This window comes from Pieris brassicae, chromosome 6, assembly GCF_905147105.1.
Source record: "Pieris brassicae chromosome 6, ilPieBrab1.1, whole genome shotgun sequence".
In the NCBI taxonomy this organism is placed as follows: domain Eukaryota; kingdom Metazoa; phylum Arthropoda; class Insecta; order Lepidoptera; family Pieridae; genus Pieris; species Pieris brassicae.
In genome coordinates this window covers 6,636,678-6,662,084 of record NC_059670.1, presented here as the reverse complement: position 1 = coordinate 6,662,084, position 25,407 = coordinate 6,636,678, and the positions used below count along the sequence as shown (strand labels likewise).

The 25,407-nt window shown below is 33.4% G+C and overlaps 1 protein-coding gene across 2 annotated transcripts in view; it reads left to right on the top strand.

The window, feature by feature from the left end:
* The first annotated feature begins 3,662 nt into the window (after positions 1–3,662).
* The window catches only part of LOC123711459, an 87,907-nt gene continuing 66,162 nt past the window's right edge, over positions 3,663–25,407 (top strand). Inside the window, exons 1-8 of one of the 2 annotated variants that reach the window (XM_045664062.1) lie at positions 3,663–3,707; positions 5,029–5,213; positions 6,231–6,368; positions 10,712–10,861; positions 17,597–17,767; positions 19,719–19,825; positions 20,511–20,632; positions 22,873–22,964. In XM_045664062.1, the coding sequence (XP_045520018.1) occupies positions 5,211–5,213; positions 6,231–6,368; positions 10,712–10,861; positions 17,597–17,767; positions 19,719–19,825; positions 20,511–20,632; positions 22,873–22,964 (783 nt within the window). In that variant the 5' untranslated portion in view covers positions 3,663–3,707; positions 5,029–5,210. Of the gene's footprint in view, positions 3,708–5,025; positions 5,214–6,230; positions 6,369–10,711; positions 10,862–17,596; positions 17,768–19,718; positions 19,826–20,510; positions 20,633–22,872; positions 22,965–25,407 lie in introns of those variants that run through there. The other variant, XM_045664063.1, reaches the window with a different exon arrangement.

Here is a 25,407-nt window from a genome sequence, read left to right as displayed (position 1 = left end):
GAACCATGTTTAAACTTGGTATTAAAGAAAACAACAATTTACTGTTTTAATAACTAATATTAAAAAAAAATTGGACAAAAAATTTCATAAAATGTTTTGTTTCACACAGTAATTTGAAGCAAAATATAGATCAGCTCGTGAGGGATTTGAACCCCCGACCCCCACTATTGACAATTAAATGGGTGCTCTTACCGCTGAGCTAACGAGCCCATGAGTAAATTACATTTAATTAGCCTAATTTATTATTCTTGCCTAAATAAAGGCAAAAGTTACTAAAATCTCGTAAATATTTAATTTTATAATATACGATTTTTATAAAAGGCATGAGATTCGCTATTATTGGTATTAGTAGTTTTTAATGTAAGATATTCCATTTTTTAATGCTAATTTACAACGCCTGTCACCGTTTCGAGTTTCAACGACATTCGATTCAAACTAACACAATTCTTTTGTATTTCGATATGTATGGGATCGCGAAACTTGAGAAAGAAAGAAAAAAATGAAATTTCGAAAGCTTATCAGTATAAGGTTTTGGTCAAAAGGGATTGGTATTTTTGAAATTGATATATCATATTCAGTTTCATGTAAATAAAATATTCATCAAGCCCACTTACAAGTGCTACGTTGTAAAATAATAATAATACATGGGTTACCATCTACGTGTTTGTATAACGTAGTTTTTTCATTACTACCTTCATTATTGGATTTTGACTTATGTTACAAAAACAATATCAAAGGTAAATTGAGTGTGTTAAGACAAGGGCTCGTTAGCTCAGCGGTAAGAGCACCCATTTAATTGTCAATAGTGGAGGTCGGGGGTTCAAATCCCTCACGGGCTGAAATTATTTTTGTATTAGATCAAAATATAGATTTTTGTGTCGCAAATAAATTCTCTATTAAGATTCATACCACAACTTTGATTTTAAACTTTAAATTATGTCTTATTGTTCGGTTAAACGCTAAAGTCGTTATTTCTAAGTAGGAACTCGAAGTTTCATAAAGCAGTACAGGCAGTGGCTCAAAATCATACATAGGAATTTCTGTTTAAGTGTGTAATAGATATATAATATATTTTTTTGATAACAGGTTTCATAAGAACTCGGCCCTTTTGGCCCTTAAAACATAGGCAAAGTGTAATATGTTAATAACATCGAAATTCAAGGTTTTCATTGAAATTATTGTTAGCGGTAGTTGATCTAGTTCTTAGGGTAGGAAATTAAACACTTCAATGATTAGTTAATTCACTTTAATTTACTTCACTGATTTAACGTGAACTGTATAACTTCAAACTTGTACAAAGAAAAAGCCCGTGCGCATGTGTCACAACCTCTTTTATAATCACAACTCCCTCCTCCGACTCGACCATCCCACTTCGGGGAGATGGTCGAGTCAATTCGGAACAATTCGTAAACAACCGAACGAGTCAAATGAATAACTTTTGCACATGCGCACATGTAGCAAGATTCTTAAGAATATGTTTCATAAAATGTTTAGAATTTAATTAAATAAATATTAGAAGCTAACATTATTAAATTTTTAAACCAAAATTGAGCTTAAGCTGATATTAAAAAATATATGGACTACTATTGTTTATTTTCTTTTTAGAGTCACCGTTTTTTTCGTATTTACTAATATTTCTATAGCTTAAAAATAAATAAAAAATATCAGTTCAGTAATTTGAAGCAAAATTAAGATCAGCCCGTGAGGGAATTGAACCCCCGACCTCCACTATTGACAATCAAATGGGTGCTCTTACCACTGAGCTAACGAGCCCATGAGTAATTACACTTAATTAATTTAATATTATTACATAAATAAAGGCTAAATTTAAAAGTTGAATCGAAATTAAAATTTCATAATTATTTTTATTTATATTATGCGATGATGTCGATAGCTAGGATTGGGCTTATGTTAGGTTCACCGTTACTTTTACGTATTTAATTACCACATGTTAGAACTATTTCTATAACATACCCAACATTATTAACAGTTAAATGGGTACCCTAATTGCTGAGCTAACGAGCCCACGATAGTCGGTTAGAATTTAACTTCTTATAGTATTTTTTCAAATATTTTTGCTGTTCCTTCAACATTGAGGGTAGAAACAAAACTTTTTTTGTGTACCCCTTTGACCTTTGGGACTTTGTACTCGAGCGTTGCCAATGCGCCGTCCAGCCTATTTGAAGCACCAATTCATGCGACGTGTGAACACGAGAAGTGACGTAAGCTTTTATTATATAGGGATTTTTTTCTGGTCAATTTGGTACTTATTATAAAAATTTGACAAGACCAATAGAGGGGAAATGCCACTGAGCTATTTACGTTGTCTAAAACCACTTGTTGAACAATTGAAAAGGTTTTATCGCCAGCAACGAGACCAAGCGTCTGTGTCACAATCCGAAGAAATTCGACTAAAGGGGAAAGTTCACGTAATGCTAAAAAGTTCCAAAAAGGGACTGCAAAGCTGGGGGTAGGCGTTAGTTGTCTTACGTCTGATAATCCTAGAAGTCTTGAATTGGACTAGAGTTAGTCGAACCCAGTCCGAGACTCCACGTAGTGCAGTTTCGGCTCGGACATAAGTTTGCACACTTGCAACAAATAATTGACGCACTCAACGCTCACGAGTTTGAGGTCGGAACATACTCCATCAATGACAACCTTGGTGCTCCGATCAGCGAGATTGAAACCCAATTGCACAATTTCCCAGGGAGCCCATAGGCTGAGCTTCAAATGTAGCGCTCTGTTCTACACTCGATCGAAGTCTTTCTCTATGTCCTAAGTTACCGCTTTTCCCTTAGGTTCAATTGCCCCCACCCTTTTATGTAGTTAAACGAGAACGTTACCAGCTGAGCGACAACGAACCTCACTGACAATAGCTAATCAGCTTGTGGCCCTCATATTTCAGAAGCTGGCCGCAATAATGGATTCCATTGTTTTGGAGAATAAGGAGGTTATTGGGCGATAGTTGGAGAGATCTGAGTCATTTTTAAGAATAGGATGTATTATGCCTTCCAGTATTTCGGGACATTGCAAGTACGGATACCGGAAAGCGCGTTACGATCAGAGCCAAGTCAGGAGCACAAGTACGCAGGAAAACGGCACGAAACTACGCTACGTAGTTTGCTAGAACATATCGATATTGGGTACAATACATAGGGATTTCTATCACACAAACTGTTCGCAATTTATCAAAATATTCACTCACATTAATTATTTCCATAAATATTATTTCTGCATAGTGACTGTCGAAAAATGTTCAATAGGAACCACGTTTTTATTGTGTAACATGTCACTGTCGAGGCTCAGTATATTATAATCTATAAGAAATATTTTTCCGACATGGTTGTTGTTGTTGCAGTTTTTTTATTATTAAATGCTATGTTTCACTTCCAGTTACTTCGTCCACTTTTTATGAATTTATTGTCTGCAAAAAAACTCTAGACTAGAAGAAAAAATATATAAAAAAGGCGTTAGATTTTAAAGCGCTAAGACTTTGTTAAAGCTCAAAAACTACCACAAAATCGCTGACTCGGCGCTTTAAATAGGACGCTTTTTAAATATTTCTCTCATCGATTTCCCAAAGCGCATGTCAGATTTCCCGCCATTTCGGCTTTTCGGTAGTTCCGCGACGCCATTCATACGAGGCGGTTGTAGCCAACTCTTACCTTAATTCTGGAAAACAATTTAATTATATCCAAGCCCATACGGTATTAATGTATCTATTAGTGATATTATAGTGTATGTTCAGTCAAAGAGTTGTTTTAAACGTTTTTTGCTCTTAGGAAATCTATGACTTTGTGATAAAGTATTAAGATACGGCATAGTGATATTTGTCTGTTATAATATTAATATGTAGATTTAATAGTAACATTATTTGTTCATGGTACAAGGGTAGAAGGTTTTATTGATCGTATAAATTAATTGAAAGGGTAGTGTATATTTCTATATTTCCAATGTTTTAATTGAATACAAATGTTTTGTTCTATTAAAATGCTCTATATGCTGATTACTTAAAATAGAAGTTTAACTTACAAACATTACCCATATACATATACAGTATAATGAATTAGCAGTTTAAAGGTGTGTAATACAATTTTTATTGATCATTATTTATAAATTTGTAAGATGCGTAGGATGTACAGTTTGACGCCCCGTATGATCACAGTAATAACGTAAATGGTATAAGATAAAGATATAATTCCAACCGAGCGTCTTGTAAGGTACTTTCTGCCACGCATCATGGATCCAAATTATTTTATGACAAGTGTTATTTAATATAATATCAAGACTTTAATTTCAAACTACATTACTTGTTTCCGTTTCATGGAGAATTAGCTCTTACTAAACGCATTGCGAAAATTTTTAACCGCTAACAGAGCTTAGCTGTATTATGCATTCTATATGACACTGGGGTTACTTAATAGCTTAGAGATGTCTGATTAGAATTCATTATTCCCTGTTACATCGTGCGTGCTAGGAATGTTTGAAAATAAATCGATTTGATTACTAGGTCGCAACTACGTTAAGGTCTATACGAAGCTATATTAAGAATAGTTTAGTAAATCTTACAAATTCCTCACTCGAATTCGTGACAAAATGCTACTTAATATACTTATATAATATACGGTAGTGATCTTAGAAAGTAATTATTGAATTAATATATAATTAAGTTCTTTTTTCTTTTCTTTACTAGAGAAATGTTTAGAAATTGTATTATAATATTTTTCAGAAGCATGATATCCAACATTAAAGTAGCCATGATAACCCTTAATATGTGATGACGTTGTGTACTTAGTATAATAAATGAATAAAAACTGAACTGACTGAATTTGTTATGATTAATCTCCTTCAAAGTGCACGTCCACTATAAAACTGAGGTTGTGTGAGGTATATTTAAAAACATAGTTATTTTCGACCGCTGTCCACAATGTCAAAAATCATGTATTTTTTTGACAGATCGATTTGAGTTTTGTTTACACGTTTTAGGATAAGCGTCTGCAACGTAAAATAATCAATTTAATTTTATAGCTTGTTTTGTGAGTGATATTTTTTGACCAGACGCACTTAAGTTTATACAACGAAATATGCAACCAAAGTGAAGTAAAGTGTATAATAGTGATTGTGAAAAATGAAGTGAAGTAAGGATGGAGAAGGTTAGCTGATCTAAGAGTCAGCCGCGCACGCCCAAAAAACGCTTGCTTAGACACATCATGGTAAGTTCTCTCTTTAACTAGAAGCAAAATTACAGTAAGAAAACATACACCGAAAAATATTTAGCGTGTTCTAGTTTTTCATCATCGAATACTACTACTAAACTCGAATACTAAAGAAACTAGTTTTAACTGAAACTTAATAAACAGGTCCTTAAAAAAGGTTTAAGGTTTTAAAGCCATAATTGTTACATACCAATTAGAAGCTTCGTAAGTTTTTGGAAAAAATACCGTAAAACCCAAGATGATATTACATCTTCGTATATCATCGTATAAGTCTTCGTTACATTTATAATTTAGTTTGTTTGTTATATTAGATAAACAAGAATAAAACTGTAAATTTAAAGAGGCAAGAATTTTTTTTTTATGCACTAATAAAAAAAAGTGGGGTGGAAAAACCCTTATTAGTTATAGGTTTGAAATATAGATAGTAGCCGATTCTCAGACTTACTGAATATTCATAAAAAAATTCATGAGATTTGGTGGAGCCGTTTCCTATGCTGATACAGAAAATATAGTCATTGTGCAAAAAATTGTATTATGTAGAAATTATTGTCCAGTATAGTTTATATGTTCACAAGAAAGAAACTGGCTGTCCACGACACAGGGATCCCTAATGTGCTGGTCCACTTTATTTTACCTAAATATCCTTCTATTGAAGTGAAACTTCTGTATCGGCGTTGGGAAAAAATGAACCGTCAAATTTTTCCGTAACGTGCCATCTTTTTCTTGTCCCTACCACGGTTGATTCAAAGAGATTCAAAGCCATTAATAACAAAAATATAATGAAGAAATAATTGTATTATTTGTATTCATGATAATAAAAGTCTTTTGTGAAACATTATTTAATTAAATTTTATTTAACCTATTTCTGTAAAGTTGCATATATCATCATTGCGTAGATCATTTTTTGAAAAATAAGGTTATAAAGAAGTTTCAGTTCTTACGTGTGTACACTAGTACACGCACACATTTGTGTAGAATTTGTATTTTCATATATATCATTGTTTCTTTCCGCAGCAGGTGTTCGGTGAGTGGGCCCAGGTGGAGGTGGTAGAGCTGGTGAACGACGGGTCTGGGCTGGCGTTTGGCATCGTTGGGGGCCGCTCTTCAGGCGTCGTCGTGAAGAGCGTGCTGCCGGGCGGCGTGGCTGACAGAGTAAGAAATCACAATTTATATTCCCATCAAAATGTTTAATTAATTGGATAAACCGATTTGGACAAAAAAATGTATTGAATCGTTTAAAAGAATATAGGTCGGTGTCATAGCAATAATCTTTCTCTGGTTTTTATAAGACTGTCTTTGCCGAACCGTTAGGTGAAACCTAGAAGACACCTGTCAAGTACTAATGTAAATTCTATTGGGTAAGAATCACACTCTATGTGTTGTTGTCTATGTTTTATATATCTAATGACGATTTGAATGTTAAATTCCCAAAACCCAACTTTGAATTTTTATAGTAATATATTTTGCCTTTATCAAAAGTCAGAACTCGTCGTTTCGGTTCGTCATAAGTTTCTAATATACTTCACGAAAGTTTTCTTCTCGAAGAACGCTTAAAAAGTTTAATTAATCCTGGACTTTATTATGATGAATGCTTTAAAAATAGAAGAAAACTTCGGCATATAACTTCTTACCACTATATTATTCATATTGGAACAATGGCAGCTGACACTAACAATATTGCTCCTTCATTAATAATAAAGATTATGATATAACTACAGACTATCAAAGAAGTACAATTAATATAAACAAAAAAAAAATTAATATAAAATACAAATTAATTGTAGATCGTTTTGAACTAATTTGACTTTGATGTTATTAAATTCAGTGTGCGACTTTTATCCCTGAGGTCGGAGGTTCGATCCCCGGCTGTGCACCAATGGACTTTCTTTCTATGTGCGCATTTAAAATTGGCTCGAACGGTGAAGGAAAACATTGTGAGGAAACCGGCTTGCCTTAGACGGAAAAAGTCGACGGCGTGTGTCAGGTACAGATGGCTGATCACCTTGCCTATTAGATTAACAATTGATCATGAAACAGATGAAGAAATCTGAGGCCCAGACCTAAAAACGTTGTAGCGCTATTTATTTATTTAGGGATTTTATATACTTCGTTAAAATAATAGATTGCCAATACACTTGCATACTTGAATTATGTAATGTAAAATAAAGTACATTATTATTTTTTCTCCTTAAGGAGACCTTTTCATTAAGAAATCCCTAATTTATATAATTAAGAAATAACTTTAAAATCAGCCCTATGTTGTTTTTAATTTTCTCTGTAGTTTTGTGAAGTAAACATATAAAAATTTTGAAAAAGACATTGTCTGGGGAAGGCAATATCGTTTTTGCATATCTTATCATAAGTTACATTTTTATTTATTTATTAACACTTCGTTACACTACAATATTTAAAAAAAAATAACATAATTAAATCAAAAGGAGGATTTTAATTATCATTAAGTCATTAGGTCATTAAAATGTATTTTAGTGAAATATTAAAAATTGTTTTAAATACTGTTCAATGGGCACTTGCACAATATTTGTATCACCAAAGAGGTTTCGTTATAAGCCAAAGATATTTTTTGTTATTTACTAGCCCGCCACTTCCATAGTCAACATATTCAAGTCGTTACTAAGTTATAGCAGCGCCAGCTTTGGCGCCACGCATTTTATTACATTGACCGTTTGTAATAGTAATTATCCGCCTACACCACATTAAACATAAATGTTAATCGCGTTAATACGCGAATCCAAATAATCAATAGTGCAAACTTTTAAAATGAAAAATAATGAAAGCATTGACACTCCCATCAATTTTCCAATAACGCTTATTGCTTCCATGCTTATTACATGAGCGACAGACGAACAAATGGCCCCTAATAACCCCTTTGTAAAGTGGCCCGTCTACCACGTCGTACTAACACAATCGATATTGGTGTAATCTAAAATTAACATGTGTATTATATAGAAAACTTCCTTCGGTTTCGGGTTTTTGGAAATGCGTTACAAATATTATCGAAGTAAAATGTCAACGAAGAAATAATTAATCGTGTCTAGCAAGCTTCTCGAAGTGAGTGTGGTGAAGATATTGGTGACCTCGACCATATTTTCTTTTCTAGTTCCCATTATGACCGCACCGCACCTCCTTTCTGTATTCCTTACAATTACTACTCCGTTTCCGACTAAAATCTCCTGCGTTTTGCTTTATTGTATTATCTTCTTTCATAATAAATAATAATATTAAGATGTAATAATATGTTTATGTACATATTTTATTTTTAACTAACTTATCGCTTTGTTTTCTTTCGATGCCTTTGTTTATTTTTTCTCGCGTGTAGTTTTCCAACCTTTACTTAAAACTGGCATAAAGTCAAGTCAAAAGTAAATATTGCCATAACATAACAAAAAAATCTTCTCGAAGCGTGGAGAAATCTAGAATAAAAAAGACTATTGTCGCTTTCGTTTGCGATAACAATTTAATGAAGTTATATCGATATTGCACTTTTCTTCTTAAAGAAAATAGGTTATGCCAATGACAATCTTTCGATTCATTTAACGCAAGGGACAAAGAAAAGACTACGGCAAAATGTTAAGCAACATTTATTAATTATTATATCTATACTATAATATAAGCTAATACCCTATATGCTTTTGATTCTTTTTAATTTACTTATCATTTAAAATGTATACACATTGAAATTATTAATTATGATTGGAATTTAAATTTAATTTATAAAAAGAATTAATCATGTGATATACTTGTTTAAAATATATTATTCATTATGGAAATAAAGAGGCTATAATAATAATCATAAAAAATACTATAAGCTATGGAACTACATAATAAATCCTACACCTCGATACTTCTACAATTAAAAACACATCAAACATAAAAAAAACATATTCCTTGTAATATATACCTTAGATAGCCATACCCACCATACCCAGAAAAAAATGGGTCGGATACATAAACGGATTTTTTGTAAAGGTAAGTGGTGAATTTATTTTGCCCCTATAGGTTTCTATAAGACATTTTACATATCTGGTTTATGTGATGCGCTCAATCAAGATCTGCATTAAAATATATTACCATATCTTTTACGTCTAAAACTGTCGCAAACGTTGGTGGGCAATCTTGCTCTCGACCAACATACAAAATTTGTATTTTGACAAATGAAACTTGAATCTATTCCTTATGTTACAATTGACCACTCGATCAATGTCTTGCTGCAGGTATTATATAGTAATCTGTGCTAAAATATTGCACTATCCATAGTCTACATGCCCACACTCTATTTAAAAAAAAATACATTGTTAAATTGACATGACATGTCAATTTTTTTAGCTCGTTTCCCGCGTTTTGGGCTAGTTAGCACTGCGCAAGTATTCACTGCTTACATTACGTTCCTTCTTCTATTTAGTGTGATGACTGGAGCAATTATTTTAGAATTTCATCTCTTTACGCTGAAAGCAATCTGCAAGTAGTTTCTTTATTGAGTTATAAAACAAAACTATCATGTTCTTATTAAATTCTTTACGTTTTTATGAACAGCTATTTATGTCTTGAAAATGAGAAAATACTTTGTTCCTTATTGCTTAAATTTTGTTCCAAGATAGTAAAAGTGCATTATGTTTACTTGTTTGACACACTTTTTAAAATTAGAATTGTTTAGCGCGCTTCTACGTCTTTGTTGTTGTTTGTGTCTTTACAAATACGTGCAGCTCTGTAAGCAGTAGAATTAAAATATTTTCCCTACACTGCATTTCTATAAGTTTAATTGTTTTATCGTTACATTAATTTATGAATATAAGAAATCAGTGGGTGTGTTTTTTTTACTTTTGTATAGTTTCGACAATTCCTGTATAGATTAGAACAATCAGATCATGTTGCCATGCCGACCATACATCCAAAATATCTTCCAAATTGACATTATGAGCATATTATCAAGCACGGATCATGTGTGCTTCAAAATGTGTTAATTAGTTTTTTTATGACATCTTTTCGTTAAGGGCCCTATGTAGTAAAATAGCTATTTTAATGCCATGGATTAAAAATAATTTAAATGTGGAATGTCAATATTGGTAGTGAATTTTTCATCAAAGAGATCGATCCACAAACATTGTGTGAAAACGTTCCTGACTGTCAAAATAAACCTCGCGGACCAAACAAAGTTTCTGACGCGCGGCATTATTCAATTTGTTTATTCAAATTAGGCTTTAAGATACCTATAACGGATGTCTCACATAGTGATACAAATATATAAAAACGCTATTTAGAGTATATAATTTTTTTTCCTCTTTGGAAGCGATACTATTTATTTATTAATACTTAAGTGACGTATTTTGTATTCCTAGCCAGCTTTCTCAGTCAATAGAACATTATCGCTTTATCGCATTATCATTAAAAATAGTACTTTCCGCCTTGGCAATCAATCTGTTTTCTTTTTGTTCATAATATTCTTTTTGCTAATAAAATTGTTTTCTTTTTGTTCATAGGATGGGCGTCTACGTAGCGGGGACATGCTACTGCGAATCGGCGCAGTGTCTGTGGTGGGAATGTGTGCGCGGCAGGCTGCAGCCGTCTTGCGACAGTGCGGGGCCTGCGTGCGTTTACTGGTTGCCAGGCCTGCACATAGCGTGCAAACGGTAAAATTTATATTAAAATTCATTTGCAGCTCCGTAGACATCTGTCACTCATAAAAAAGGCATGGTTTTATTTGTTATCAGTTTTCAAACCAAGGGTGTAGAGCAGGCGTGGGAATTGCTGAAAAACTCTTCGCCACTATTTTTAAATAGTGTTTTTGGATTACAGGGAAACTGTAAGGAATGATTAAACCATGCTGTACGAAATATGTTGAAATGTCTCAGCATAATATTAAAATTACATGTTCGAGCCGAGGCTGTACATTTTGCTCACCCTAGCTTTCTTAGTTTTATAAGCGTAGCGATTTTCTAAATCGACGAAGTTACGCCCCGAGAGTATAGTCAAACGCAGGCACTGTCTTCAACTGTTACGTTGTATATTATTGTTGTACGCGTGTGGTTAATATAGAGTAAAAATAAAATTCTCTATTATTTAAATCGCCCTGATTATCCATATAGAGATGTTATGGCAAGACTGAGAATCATAGTTCATGTAATATCAAAGGTTTCGTTTCTGATCCCACTCTATTCTATATAAAATAATTTAACTTTAAATATATATCGAGACATTTCTATACAACTGTTACATAGATTCAAACTGATTTAGCGCGTACTAACTGTATTAAACAAATGCTGCGAAAGGTACATGGTTTGGTGTCGGATTTATATTTGAAGAGCAGTTTATATGGCAGTTTTGGCGCCATCATTATGTGGAACCAGCTGCCCACTGAAGTATTTCCGAACCTATTCGACGTAGGGTCCTTCAAACAAGAGCGTACCAATTCCGGTTTGCGATCCTTACCGGCTGTATCACTTGTGGCATAAAATAATGGTTTCACGTATTAATATGTATTTTTAATTAAAAAGCTAGGTCGTAAGCAATTCTGTACTATACTCTGTATAATACTTATAATCTGGAATAGTAATTAATACATCCTTCTGTTAATTGAAGCGCAGTGACGATATCTATAGATAATACGACGATATCTATAGTAAAAAACTATTTGTGGCAACGCGTAGATAATATGCTTACCGTAACTTAGTGGCAGCTATAGTTAGTTTATCTCAGTTATACTTGTTAGTAGTTTGTAGGAATATATGGTTGTATTAAGCAATTCAGTGATCATGGGTGATTAAACTTCACCTAGTGACTCCTATCCCTGAAGTTCGAAATTTGAATTCCGGCTGTTCACCATAGAACGGTCTATGTGCGCTCCTACCAGCTCGTTAAATGAAGGAAAATAAATTGTGAAAACCGGTATGCCTTAAATGCAAAAACTCGACGGCATGTGTCAGGCACATACTCAACTATTAGAACAAAGAAATTATCACGAAACATACACAAAAGTATTAGACTTCAAAATGTTGTAGCGCCATTGGTTTGCATAACATTAAAACTATTGGAGAAAGCCTGTATCTCTAGATTGTTAACTTCGTTAAAAAGCGTTTTGCTTGCGTCCTAATAATGTAATGAAGTTGCAGTGATATTCGTCAAAAAAGTTTGATTTAAATGTGTAATACTCGCCAAAATACATCAAAGACAAGAAATTATGTGCAACCTTCTTTTAGATATTATAATCAAAAGATTAAAACGCTTTTTATGCATCTATATTTAAATTAATAGCTTTTAGCGCTCTATGCGTCACTTCTTCCAGTGTCAACAAGACTTTGTGGTTTTATTATTTTGGTATTATCATTTATCTTTATAATAGGTGATTGATCGTCCTTCATACCTGACACATGTCGTCGATTACCTACTCCGTACGAGCATGTGGTAATTGTGCACTTAGAAATATATTTGTCATCTCACTCTGATAGGTTGTTCAGAATTGTAATTCGTTGATTCCAAATTGAATATTTATTTATGTAGGTAACTTTTGTTACAAATTTGAATATTTTTTTTAACGTAAATGTCTCGCCAATTCAAGCAAAAAAAAGACGGCACCGCCGTACTGGCCTTTTTATAAAAACAGGGCATTTACGACCAACAATCTAATTAAATATCATATGTAACTTGTCAGATACATTATGCGATGCGATGGCCCAGTAAATCTATTTAGTCTAACCATAAAAGATTTGTAATACTGTCATGGTCACGTTTAGCTAATTACATAATAACTTAAGACGGAAGGTTCCTTAAGTTGGGATTGAATAAATTAACCGACTCGGTATTACATAGATCTCTCAAGGTTTTACGGTGTAACTGAGTTGCGAGACTGGGTTTTTTACAAGTTTTTAAAGGTATTTACATTTACTTATTATTAGTATATGTCCATATGATTTATACCCTCCCGATGATAAAACCTATTTTGTATAAAAGCTTTGTTTAAAACTTCTGAACTGAAAGTTCTTTAGGCGCATGAGGGTATAATTTTTACGGATGAAACGCAATAATAATAATATTAGGTCCTTACATATGAAATTGGCGTATTTCGTAGTGGCCACTTTAATCACGATGTTCTCCTCTTTGGTAAGGAATTCCAAATTCAAATTTGTACAGCTATTTACTCATGTATTTGTGCTTCGAGGACCGTCATTCATTTGTTTTTTTCTTCTGTCTTTTTCTGTTTGCGTCACTTATTTTACAAAATGGAAAACTTAAAGTATCGCATTATTTACGAGTACGAGTTCCGCCGTGGCACTAGTGCTGCGGAAACGACTCGAAGGGTGAATGATGTGTATAGTGGTCATGTTGCAAAAGAAAACACAGTTCGTTTTTGGTTCCAACGTTTTCGTTCTGGAAATTTCGACCTGCAGAACAAGCCCCGTGGACGGCCTGAGACCCAAGTTGATAATGAAGTATTGAAGGCTATTGTGGAAGCGGATCCATCGCAAACCACGTCTGAGTTAGCTGCAGGCTGCGGTGTTAGTGGTAAAACTGTTTTAATTCACTTGAAGCAAATTGGGAAGATTAAAAAGCTTGAAAGGTGGGTACCTCACAAATTGACTGAAGCAATCCGGCAAACGCGCGTCGACTGCTGCGTTACATTACTGAACCGGCACAATAATGAAGGTATTTTAAACCGAATCATTACATGTGCACTCCCCGGACCTTGCTCCAACAGATTACCATTTTTTTCGAAATTTGGACAACTTCTTGCAAGGGAATTTTTTTAACTCTGATGGGGCAGTCCAAATCGCCTTCACAGATTTTATTGATTCCCGTCCGACTGTTTTTTTTTAGTAAAGGGATCAATGAACTACCTATGAGATGGCAAAAGTCCATAGAAAACAATGGCTCATACTTTGATTAATTACATATATTATATTTAAAAATATTCGACTTTCTGTTCCTCCCATACAAAACGCCAATTTCATATGTAAGGACCTAATATTAGCCTCACGAAGATGTGCAGCGTTTTTGTCGTAGAATAGGGAGAGAGCGATTGAGACCGATTGAGAGAGAGAGAGAAAGGCCGAATGTGGTATGAAGCAAACAGCCATGGAGCGAGAGTAGAACGACAATCGATGCTATTTTTGCAAGATATTTAGATAATGTTGAAACACGAACTAATATTGCATGTTTTACTGAATATAATGCTTTAGTCACAACAATACCAATAGCAATCGCGTCGAATCATGTAAATATCGAAGAAATAAAATTAAAAAATTTAATCATTAAATTCCTAACATATCTTCATTTTCCCTCCAAGTCTCGGAAATCTAAAGTTTTAGATTTGTATAAATATGAACAATACTTAAAAATTAGTTTGTCAAAGAAGTTTCTGACATGTGTACGCACGCACTTTTTATTTAATCACAAACATCTCCCGTATAAATAATACATCGAAATTCACTGTTGTGACTTATTTATGCGTTAACTGAAAACCAATGTAACACAATGCCGTAGTAATGATTGATTTCAGTTTCCGACCTATATTAAAAGCACTTATTCGGTGACTATATGGAAATTTCCCTTATGAGCGTAGGTGACGTAGTTAAATTGAAGACAGAACCATCGCTGTTTATTACAACAGTACTCTGAAATTGCTATTAAAATACACTTTACACTTTTGTTATTTTATAATTATACTATGTTGCAACGTGTCAAACATCCCTTGCCTTGTAAATTATATTTTTTATTACGTAGTACATTTGTGAATATCATATAGAAATACGTATATAATAGTTGTCCATACATTTGGTAGAGTCATGTAAAATATAATAAAATTATAAGAATTCGAAATTGACGAGTTGAGTTACGTATTTTTAGTTAATTTCAAACAAAGTAACTACCTAAATATTTCATATTGACAGGCATTAGGGGATCCCGGCATGGGCTATCCGACATGTTGCTTAAGCACAGATCGCAGCTGCAAAAATTCTGCTGCAAGATTGTCAAATATGTCATACAACATAAATAACACGACGGTAAGGCGTAGCGCCGGGCAGCGGGCTCCGACTCGCCCATAAATATTATGTGAATATTTCCGGTTTATCTACCGGCGGTAGATGCCAACCCTTTAAGTAAAAAATGTCCCTTTTTAGGAAAGGGGAGATTTCGACACTCCCTTGCAGCTAGTTCACATATCTGCCTGATTGCGTGCCAGATAGGCTATGACGTAGTGACGTCCCTGTTTAAAATAAATAGATCTTACAAATATTTTTGAAAATTTTTATACATACGAACTTATTTGAACAATTCAACATCATACTTTATACATAGACACTATAATCTTGGGTGCCTTTATGACATCAGCGTACTCAGAGTCGTATATTACATAATCTCTTAATTGAAAAAAATTCATTAAAAGAAAATATTTACAACAAAGCTTAATCATTCAGCTTCAGTAATTAATTGATTAATCAGTGAATAATTAACGACGTGTATGATTAAGATTGGAAAATAGTATAGAAGTTGAGAGACAAATGGAAGAATCTTGAGGAGGCTTGTACTCCGTCGGACGTGTACCAATATTAAATACAATCATTACATAAATTTAATGTAATCCTTTTTACAGTACTCGAATATAGGCTATCATTATTTTATTTATAATTAAGGAAACAAAGGTTGTATGTAAGTAAGCGCTTAGTAAGTGTGGGCTTAGTAAAATCTTTACTAAGTAGCTCCTTATAAACGACTGCGTATAGCCTGTTTTTGTACTTAAACCGAGCAGCAAATTAGATGACTCCACGCTGTGCGGTATTTAGTTTCTAACAATGGAGGTGATATTGATTGATTACGCTTAATTAATCAGCGTCAAATAATATACAAATGTACAAACTAAACCTAACAGTGGCACTGGGATTTTTGTCGCTTTCAGTTTTTTATTTTGAAATTTACTTATGTAATTGTTAATTTGTTGTAATCGGTGATATCTTTTCTAATATTTAATAGTAATAGTGCGTTATTTTATGAATAAAGTACGATGATACGATGATAGATGAATTTGTAACAGGTGACTCCGCGTGTAAGCGTGTGCTACAAGCTCAACGAATACAATGTACACAGATACACTTAAAATATGGTAATTTATAACTGTAATTATTTGTCTTAAAGTATTTTACTGTAAAAAATAACCTTATGCAATCTGAATGCTCAACCTTCTTAGTCCGGCATGGCTACCGATCGGTTTCCCTCATACAGAAGGATTATGCTATTCGCTGTCGTTCCTACGCAATAATTAGGCTGAAGCGTTTTATAACCTTTCAACTATATTAACCACACTGTGGAATAAGCGTAGGTTTCATCGGATATTACTTAATTAATCGACTGCTCTTCGTTTCCCGCTGACGGGAGGAAATTTCCGCAACCCATTGACGTTGCTATTAATAACCTGTCTTTTTGCAGAAATAGTTTGCATATTTTTAAAATGAAAAAATACTATAAGCAAATTAAATTAATTTTTATTTAGAACTGAAAGCTTTTTATTTATGCCAAATTACTTCATATAGGTACTGGATCTATACTATAGCTTTTAATGACAAGTAGGTCTGTACGTATCAACACTAAATAGTTATGATTTGGTTGGGAGTCGATCCCTTTGAGTACAAGTTCCGATCCATCGCTTTCAACTGTATAAAGTGCAAATTCGGCTCCAATTGGAGAGCTGTTCTCACTTCTAGGCGGTAGCTCCCCTGTATCAGCTCCTTCCACTTGACCGTATGCAACGAAGAGCAATTCAAATCGTAGATGACCAATCATTTTCCGTGCGGCTTGATCCCTTGGCGTTGTATAGAGATGTGGGGTCTCTCTGTATTTTGTACCGCATTTACCACGGAGTGTTCAGAGTTTCCTCATCGGGCGTCGAGGCAGAATACGAAATTCTGAGCTGAGTGTTTCTTAAGTCAACTTTTGCCGCGCAACACCCCTATGTGGAATGCTACTAATTCTACCAATTCACCAACCAATCACCAACTTATCTGCGCCGGTATCACTTAACATCAGTAAAATACATAATTAAGTGTACCTAAAAGATTTTTATAAATGTTGACCTATCATATTAACTTATTAACAGTGCTCCTATTCGTATTTTTTATATCGTTACTTATACATCGTTATAAACTCGAATTCTGACATGTTATATTAAATCTGTATGTAGTAATATCTTCGAGAGCGTACTCAAAAGCCTGGCGAAGCATTCGCATACCTGCTGTGCTGCTGTGTTCTATAGGTCTATCAACATCAATTCAGTTTTTGGTTTTCCTTCTGTTCTATAAAGATTTTAGACCGATTTTATTATGAAATGTTACATATTACATTTATTTTTTAAAATGTTTATATTTTTATTGCTTCAGTCTCTTGGGGCGTCCCAAGCCCCAATTGTGCCGTCTCGCCTACTCACTGACCCCATTGAGTTGGAGAGGAGTTTATCGGAGGCTGGTCATGATGGGTTCGGAGCACTCTGTGAGGAAAGCAGTCCACTGACGCCACCACCTACCATTATTGAGGAAACATACCATCACAGAGTAAGAATTAAGTTTATACGATTATTAAAAAAATTACTGGTGGTATTTAGCGCATTTGTATTAGGAATAGATATGTATGCGATTATTAATTTGTGTAACGTTTATGTGTGTAGATTTATGTGATTCGGTAAATTACTTCTATTTAGTTCAGTTTTGTTATTTTTTGTATTCTTTTATCTTTTTTTGTATTGCGTAACGGCTAATAGTCGATGCAAAGATTTGTTATTGGTATATAAACGTTTCTGTTTAAATACAATTAAAAAATTTAACAGAAATATAAGTTAATACATGATATAGTTTATAAGGCTTTAAATACTGATTTATCATTACAAATTTTATGAAATGAAACACAAAATTAACAAATAATTATTACCTTAATCTTCCAGTACCAGAAACGTAAATTTTAAGAAAACACTTTTTTATCGGATTGAAGCTATGTATTATACACAAACTATAATACATAGCTTCAATCCGGTAAAAAGTGTTTTCTTTAAATGTGTAAAAGCTATGTTAACTTAAGACAATACAACGTAAATTTTGTCTTAATATTGGTGATTCTATTGTACCATTTTCTTTAACATTAATGCCTATATTGAGGTAATTTGTCTTTCATGTGTAAATAAAAAGCTCATAATAGTTTGGAAACGTTATTGAATATCAAATATGATTTTAAATCAATAATTATTATCGGTAGTAGATTTTAACCTATTACTCGGAGTAAATCAATGAGTATTCATAAGCGTTTTATCTATTTCGTGTGAGCATTGTGATAATTTTATTAATAATCTAAATACCATATAATCCGAATTTCTTCTTAAGTATTTATTAGTTTTCGCAATACTGTTTAAATACAAAATAACACGCAATAGCGAGATTTTGCAAAATGGTGGATGCATTGAAAAATATGTCTTTAAACAAGAGGATTCCTTGAATTCGAATATTCCTATGTTGTTGTATTGCACAGTTCTGTCTCGTAATTCTGTCATATTACTTGAAAAGTAATCTGATTAATAAGCAAAAAAACAATTTTTATTTTACTAATTGAGACTTTTACGGGGAGGTACGGAATAGGAGTTAAAGGAATCTTATATTAAGATAGATTTGATCAATATATTCTTGAAGCCTTGTTGTACAAAGAAATATAAACGATTTTATAAGAAATGGTGATATTTACCAGTCGTAGTAGTCGTAGACTAGTACCAGTTTTACCAAACTTATACCAAAACGGAACTAATCTAAGCTTACGACCACCTAGGCTCCAGAACATAAACCACTCCTTATATCGAAATTGTATTCATTTTTACAACAATCTCCACAGCGATGTCAGAGAATTATCACTGAATTAAGTAAAAATTCTCGTTAAACGTAATTTAAACAATAAAGCTTTTTTTATAAATTTAACGAATACTTAAATGATCCTAATCCTTGGGATTGATTTGCTCCAGTCCAAACAATTTGTATGACTCAATACTTGGCGATTAAAAATAGTGGCGGAAAGTTTCTTGCCAGTTCTTCAGTTATCCTTAAAACTCAAATTGTGCTGCCTCAGCCCTGTTAAAATTAAAAAAAGTTAAGCCCGGAAAATTATCGGCTCGAATATATCCCTCAATTTCTCCAGGCGTCTCTTGTTAACTTCTCTTGAAAACTAAATCGGTCTCACTATGCTGTTATAAAAAAAACATTGGTCTAAGTGGGATTACAATGAAAAGAGAATTAACAATAGTTAAGTCAAAACAGATAAATACATTTTAATATTTCACAGCTTATATGTAGCTGTATAGCTTCTTCAATTACTCATTCTTAAGCGTAACACTTTAAAGTTGTAGATTAAGTTACCATTATTGACGCGAAACAAATGATAAAAATACTAACTAGATACGATTTATTACATAATTAAATGACATTGAATGAATGTTAAAATTACACATTACTAAAGAGCACTATTTTTCAGCCGGTAGCATCTATAGTAGCAGTGGTACCACGTGAAGCCTTAGGCCCATCACCGCGCCCACCACCACTCATCACTTTACCCCCTCCGAGACTACCACCACCAATTAGGTGAGGATAATCTAAATTATATTGTTTATATTACAATGATAGCACAAAATTTGTGATGGGGTGATGGTTACAAGACCTTGCTTTGCCTTGTTGTACAAAAAATCGTCGTCGTGACGAGATATTGAATGCAGTGTTATCCTTCTGTGAGTATGTTATGCTACAGAAGAAGACAGCAGAACGTGAGAAAAAGTGCTTTAGGACGAATCCTAGCGGTAGAAGATGGGGAGTAAGTAGGAAAATTTATATCCATCTCACCTCCATGTAGTGTATACTTCACCGGAGGTTTTTGAGTGTAACATGCCGTTGAGGTTCCGGTAGAATGCGACAGCGACCCTGGAGCCTCTGTAGGAACTTTGGCAGGATTTGTAGGAACTACTCGAGGTGGTTTTAGTGGGTATTGTTCACTCAGCCTCTGAATAGCAACCTTAGGATGCGCAAAGGCATTTCCACTTCGGATATCAACAAAAAAAAGGACAAAATTAACTTGACAAAAGTTGGGAATATGTAAGTATTTATCAATTGAGCCAAACCATACGTATGTATATATTAGAGTTTATTATAATACATACGATAATGCGATACATCCTCCTGCTCAAAATCGTACTAATATATTTATATATAGTATAAAATATGTAAATAATGTAATCATGTTCCCAAAAACTGTATTTTAAACTGTCTATTGTAGGTTACCCTTAGATATGGCTGTCAGAGGTTGCGAACCAGAAACATTGAGCTACGAAGTGGAATTGAACAAGGATTCCGCCCTCGGTCTGGGAATTACAGTGGCAGGATACGTCTGTGAACAAGGTAACAAATCGCACCGATTTTTACGAGAAATGAGCTGAGAATATTTCAGCTATTTCTGAGATCTTATCTTAGAGTATTCTCGTTTATATGAAGTTCCTTTGGTTATTTTACTAAAATATTATTTGCAACATAGACATGATTAAATATGTGTAATACGTATTTATACTACTTGTTATTGCGTTGATCTCTGTACTACCCTGGCCAAAAGCTGAGATCATTTCACTGATTTTATGTTACACAAATTTGGTGAGGTATGAATCCCAAATGGCAATTGCAATATTAGTGATTAAATTTATTTGTATTTACAAATAATCAACAAAGATATTCAATGAATATCCCGTAAATGTGATATTTTCTGTGTAAAGAAAAATACATAAGAAGTTATTTCAAGTGAAAAACAAATATCGTGTAATGATGATAAGTTTTATCAAGAAAAACACATTTATCTTGCAGAGCAAACAATATATTTTAGTACTATGAGTCTCGTATAAACAAGAAAATACCGAAGATATATTTTTGTTGCTTGGAGCAAGCTAAAGGTTACAGCGGTTTTGAATAATTTATTTTTCCACAGCTTTGTAGTTAAACAAAATCGGAGTGCGTTTAAAGTGTCTATTCGAAATGAATACTTACTACAGAAACAAGTATTAGCAATAGGGTAATATAAATGTTTCGGCGTTTGCTTTGTTTAGGGCGGTTACAGACTAGCGTATTTTTCGCGTTTCGTTGTTTGAGCATACGCGCTCTACAATACGCTCTTAAAAAATCCGGACGCGCGTATACTGCTCGCTCGAACCGGTAGTGGCGTCGTGTCAGTATCAACATGGATTCTGATGAAGAAATATTGCTATCTGCTTTACTTATTCACTGTCGACCGAGAAGATGAAAAACTGCGTGTCATCGATCGTTGCATCAAGACAGAGAATCGGAATTCACTCTACCCAGAACTGAAAACTTCTACGAGCTTGGAAGCGGGTCTATCTAGCGGGTATGCCCGAAGTCGTGCCTATACGTGCCTATATGCGCTTCAAAAGACGAGCTTATACGCGCGTAAAAAACGCTAGTCTCTCTCTTATGTTTTTCACGGTGAGTGATGAGCTTTTTGTTCCTGCCAACCCGAAGCAATTACTTCTTTTATTTATAGCCACCAGCCAGGAAGTAAAATAATCTAAATATGACATTATATTCAGGTTAGAGTAACAACAGTGATTTTTATAGTCAGTAAATCTTCTACATTACTGTAAAAATCGCTCAAGCTGGTATCTTAATTCAAAATCTAATTTCGTTAAGTAATGGACTCTACAGAGCCCAGGTATCTCTCTCGGTAATTTTGTTGTTAATTGCTATAATAGCATTTTTAATGCAATCATGAAAATATACGGCTACATAAATGTCTAATTTCCTACTTAAACTGTCTTTGATGAGAGGCCCTGTAGATTTAAATTTATTAAGTTTATACAAATATCAGCGGTTAGCAAAGCAACATTACTTCCAATAACAATTGTTATATTGAGCTTGTTAGTCCAGTGTTTAGAATCGGAACTAAACATTTACTATTAACTTTATTTTTTGATATAAGGTGCCTAGATTAACAGACGTTTTTAACTGTCCGATGTATGTTGTTTTGTCTGTGTTGTGTTTTATTGATGATGATTTTCATGTCAGTTCCTATACTGTAAGATAAATGTACGGGTCCTTGAGGTGCTTTAAATAATAGAATATTTTATTGAGAATATTATACTCTCGGGGCGTAACTCCGATGATTTACTTAATTGCTATGTAACGAATGAATACAATGTTACTGTTGAAGAGATCGCCTACGTCTGGCTATGCTCTCGGGGCGTAACTCCGAAGATTTACTTAATTGCTATGTAACGAATGAATACAATGTAACTGTTAAAGAGATCGCCTACGTCTGGCTATACTCTTAGGGCGTAACTCCGATGATTTAGTTAATTGTTATGAAACGAATGAATGCAATGTAATAGTTGAAGAGAGTGTCTACGTCTATACTCTCGGAGTCTAACTCAGATGATTTAGGCAATCGCCACGCTTATATAACTAAGAAAGCCTGAGTGAGCAAAATGTACAGCACTGGCTCGTATTGAACAAGTTGTTATATTTCTTTATTTCTATGTGTATGTAATGTTTTGATAAAAATGTAAATTTATATGTAGTTGCCATAATAGAATAATCTATAATGATAGATAATTTCGTTAAAAATAAAAATTTCCCTCCAGAGGAGCTGAGTGGTATTTTCGTGAAGAGTATCAGTGCCGGCAGCGCTGCGGACCTCTGTGGAAAGATTCGAGTTAATGATAGGATTGTTGAGGTGAGTTTAATTATGTTGTATATATATTAAATGTATTATGTACGCAAATCATTGTTTTATAAAAATAACTCTTTATGACCTCAGTGGTTTTGATGGAAAAGCAAGGTGTAAATAGCCTGGGACCCTTTAGCGGCAAATGGTATCAGTTGAACATTCTAGTGTCTATTTAAGATCTGCGAAACCACACCTTCATAACTTTTAAAATAAATATTGATAATTCGTTATTCCAGAGATTTGATTATTATTTGTATAAGAAAAAACATGTTAAATATTTGTTATATTTAGGTATAAGCGATTTTATTTAACTGGGTTTAGAACCTAATTATTTCATAGAGTCTGATTCAGAGAGAAACTTAAAGCATGTAGCACTAATAGTATGGTACGTTAATCTATCTATATGAGACCACAGACAAAAAAGCTGAGTGCACATAAAAATTATATCGAATCCTCTTTTGAGTTTTTGGAACTCAGAAAAGGAAAATATTTTTCATAAGTACAGCATTCAATATGAAACCTGAATCATATTGCGAGCCTAATTATGAAATAAAAATAAGCCGGAGAATTTCCAGACAAAAATAAAGGACAGTATTCATTTAATGGTCGTTTCAACAGCTCGTTAGCGTAATACAAGCCTTATAAAAGGATGGTTGTGCTACACATAAGATTTTCATAAGGAATTGGGGGTTAGTGATGTAGTAACCCACTAGATCTAATTCTAACGTACTGAATTTTATTATTTTGAATAAATATACAACCAGTAAATTATATTACCGGGAAAGCTTTAGATAATATAAGCTTTCAAACCAGCAACTATTATCTCCGAAAACAACGTAGTACGCATAGCGCAAACCTTTTAAAATCTAATAAAATAATTATATACACTACTAGCTCACTCGGCAAACATCGTATTGTCATGTATATTATTTCCAGGAAATATTATTTAGTTCAATAAAAATAACCGTAGTAGATATACTACAATAAAAAATAGGGGTTGATCGTAGAGGGGTGACAATTAAGGGTTGTATGTTTTTTGTATGCTGTATCAGAAAAAAAACAATTTTTTTTTGAGGTGGACACCCCACTGTCACTTAGGGGTTTGGAAGTTAGATAATAGCCGATTCTCAAACTTACTGAATATGCATAAAAATTCATAAGCGTCGGTCGAGCCGTTTCGGAGGTGTATGGGAATGAACATTGTCACACGAGAATCTTATATATATAAAGATAAATTTTCAAGCCAAAAATATTTGTTTACCACGTTCAAAAAAAAATACTCTGATTCAAATATCAAGCTAACTGGCAGATTAACGTTTTAAAATAAAACATATTAAAGCAGCTTTTAGTAATTAAAATTTAATATCAAAGATGCTCTCGCGAATATTAAAATCGTTTTCAATGCACTCAACATTCATAACAAAAATATCCCTGCAATTTTCCAAAGGCTATACGGAGTGCAATCTGCATTTTTAATTCAAGTTTTACAATAGAAATGCATTGGGATTGAGGTCAGGTCGGATAGTTTCAATTTAGTTTAGATCGAATACAAAGCTGAATTCTCATATAAAAGCTGTACTAATATATTTGGACCTCTTTAAACGAAATTCAGGGATATGTGATCTTTTCCACTATTTTCATTCAAACTGGAAAAACTTTGAAAGGAAAGCGCTTAATATTATATATATCTTCATCTGTGGTAATTTGGTAATAGATTACTTAGTAATGCTGTATACCATCGATACATGATAAACTTTCTAACTCTTACTAACTGACGTGAGACTTATCTTAAATCATCGTGATATATGTGTCTTTTTACTTTCTATTTTTAATGTATCATCTTTTTAGTTTAGTTTGTTTTTTTATTCCTATTCAGTTTTGTCTTAATAAATGTGTATCACATGTATTTTTGCGCTTCTTGCCTATCTTATGTAATTTAATAATTTTTTTCTTCTTTACTTACAGTGGTTGCCTGGAAGATATCGCTCGAAAGCGATAAGGCCGCCAGTTGCCCTCCTTTTTTATTTAACTATGTTCAATTTTTTTTATATATTGATTAACACTTAGTTACACTAACTAAGTTTTAATAAATAAATGGATAGTCCATAGAGTGTAGATGAATAGAACACTAAAATATTTTTTAATTCAAATAAATTACAACGGCGTTTCCGTCACATAGGCATCATGGCATATTCCATAATTTCTATTACAAAATACAGATTATAACATCCGGATGTGTCGATAATGTTATACATTTAGTTGACCATCTGATAGATCTCAAACATCTGATGTTAGTTGTATTACGGTATTCATTGTTTACAATAAAACAGCTATAAAACTTTTGCAATCTGATTTTCATACTTTTTCATGATTCCTGATGAACATATATCGTAAGTTTGGAGTATTTAATTATTTTATGTGCTCCATATGTAAATGTTACGTAAAATGA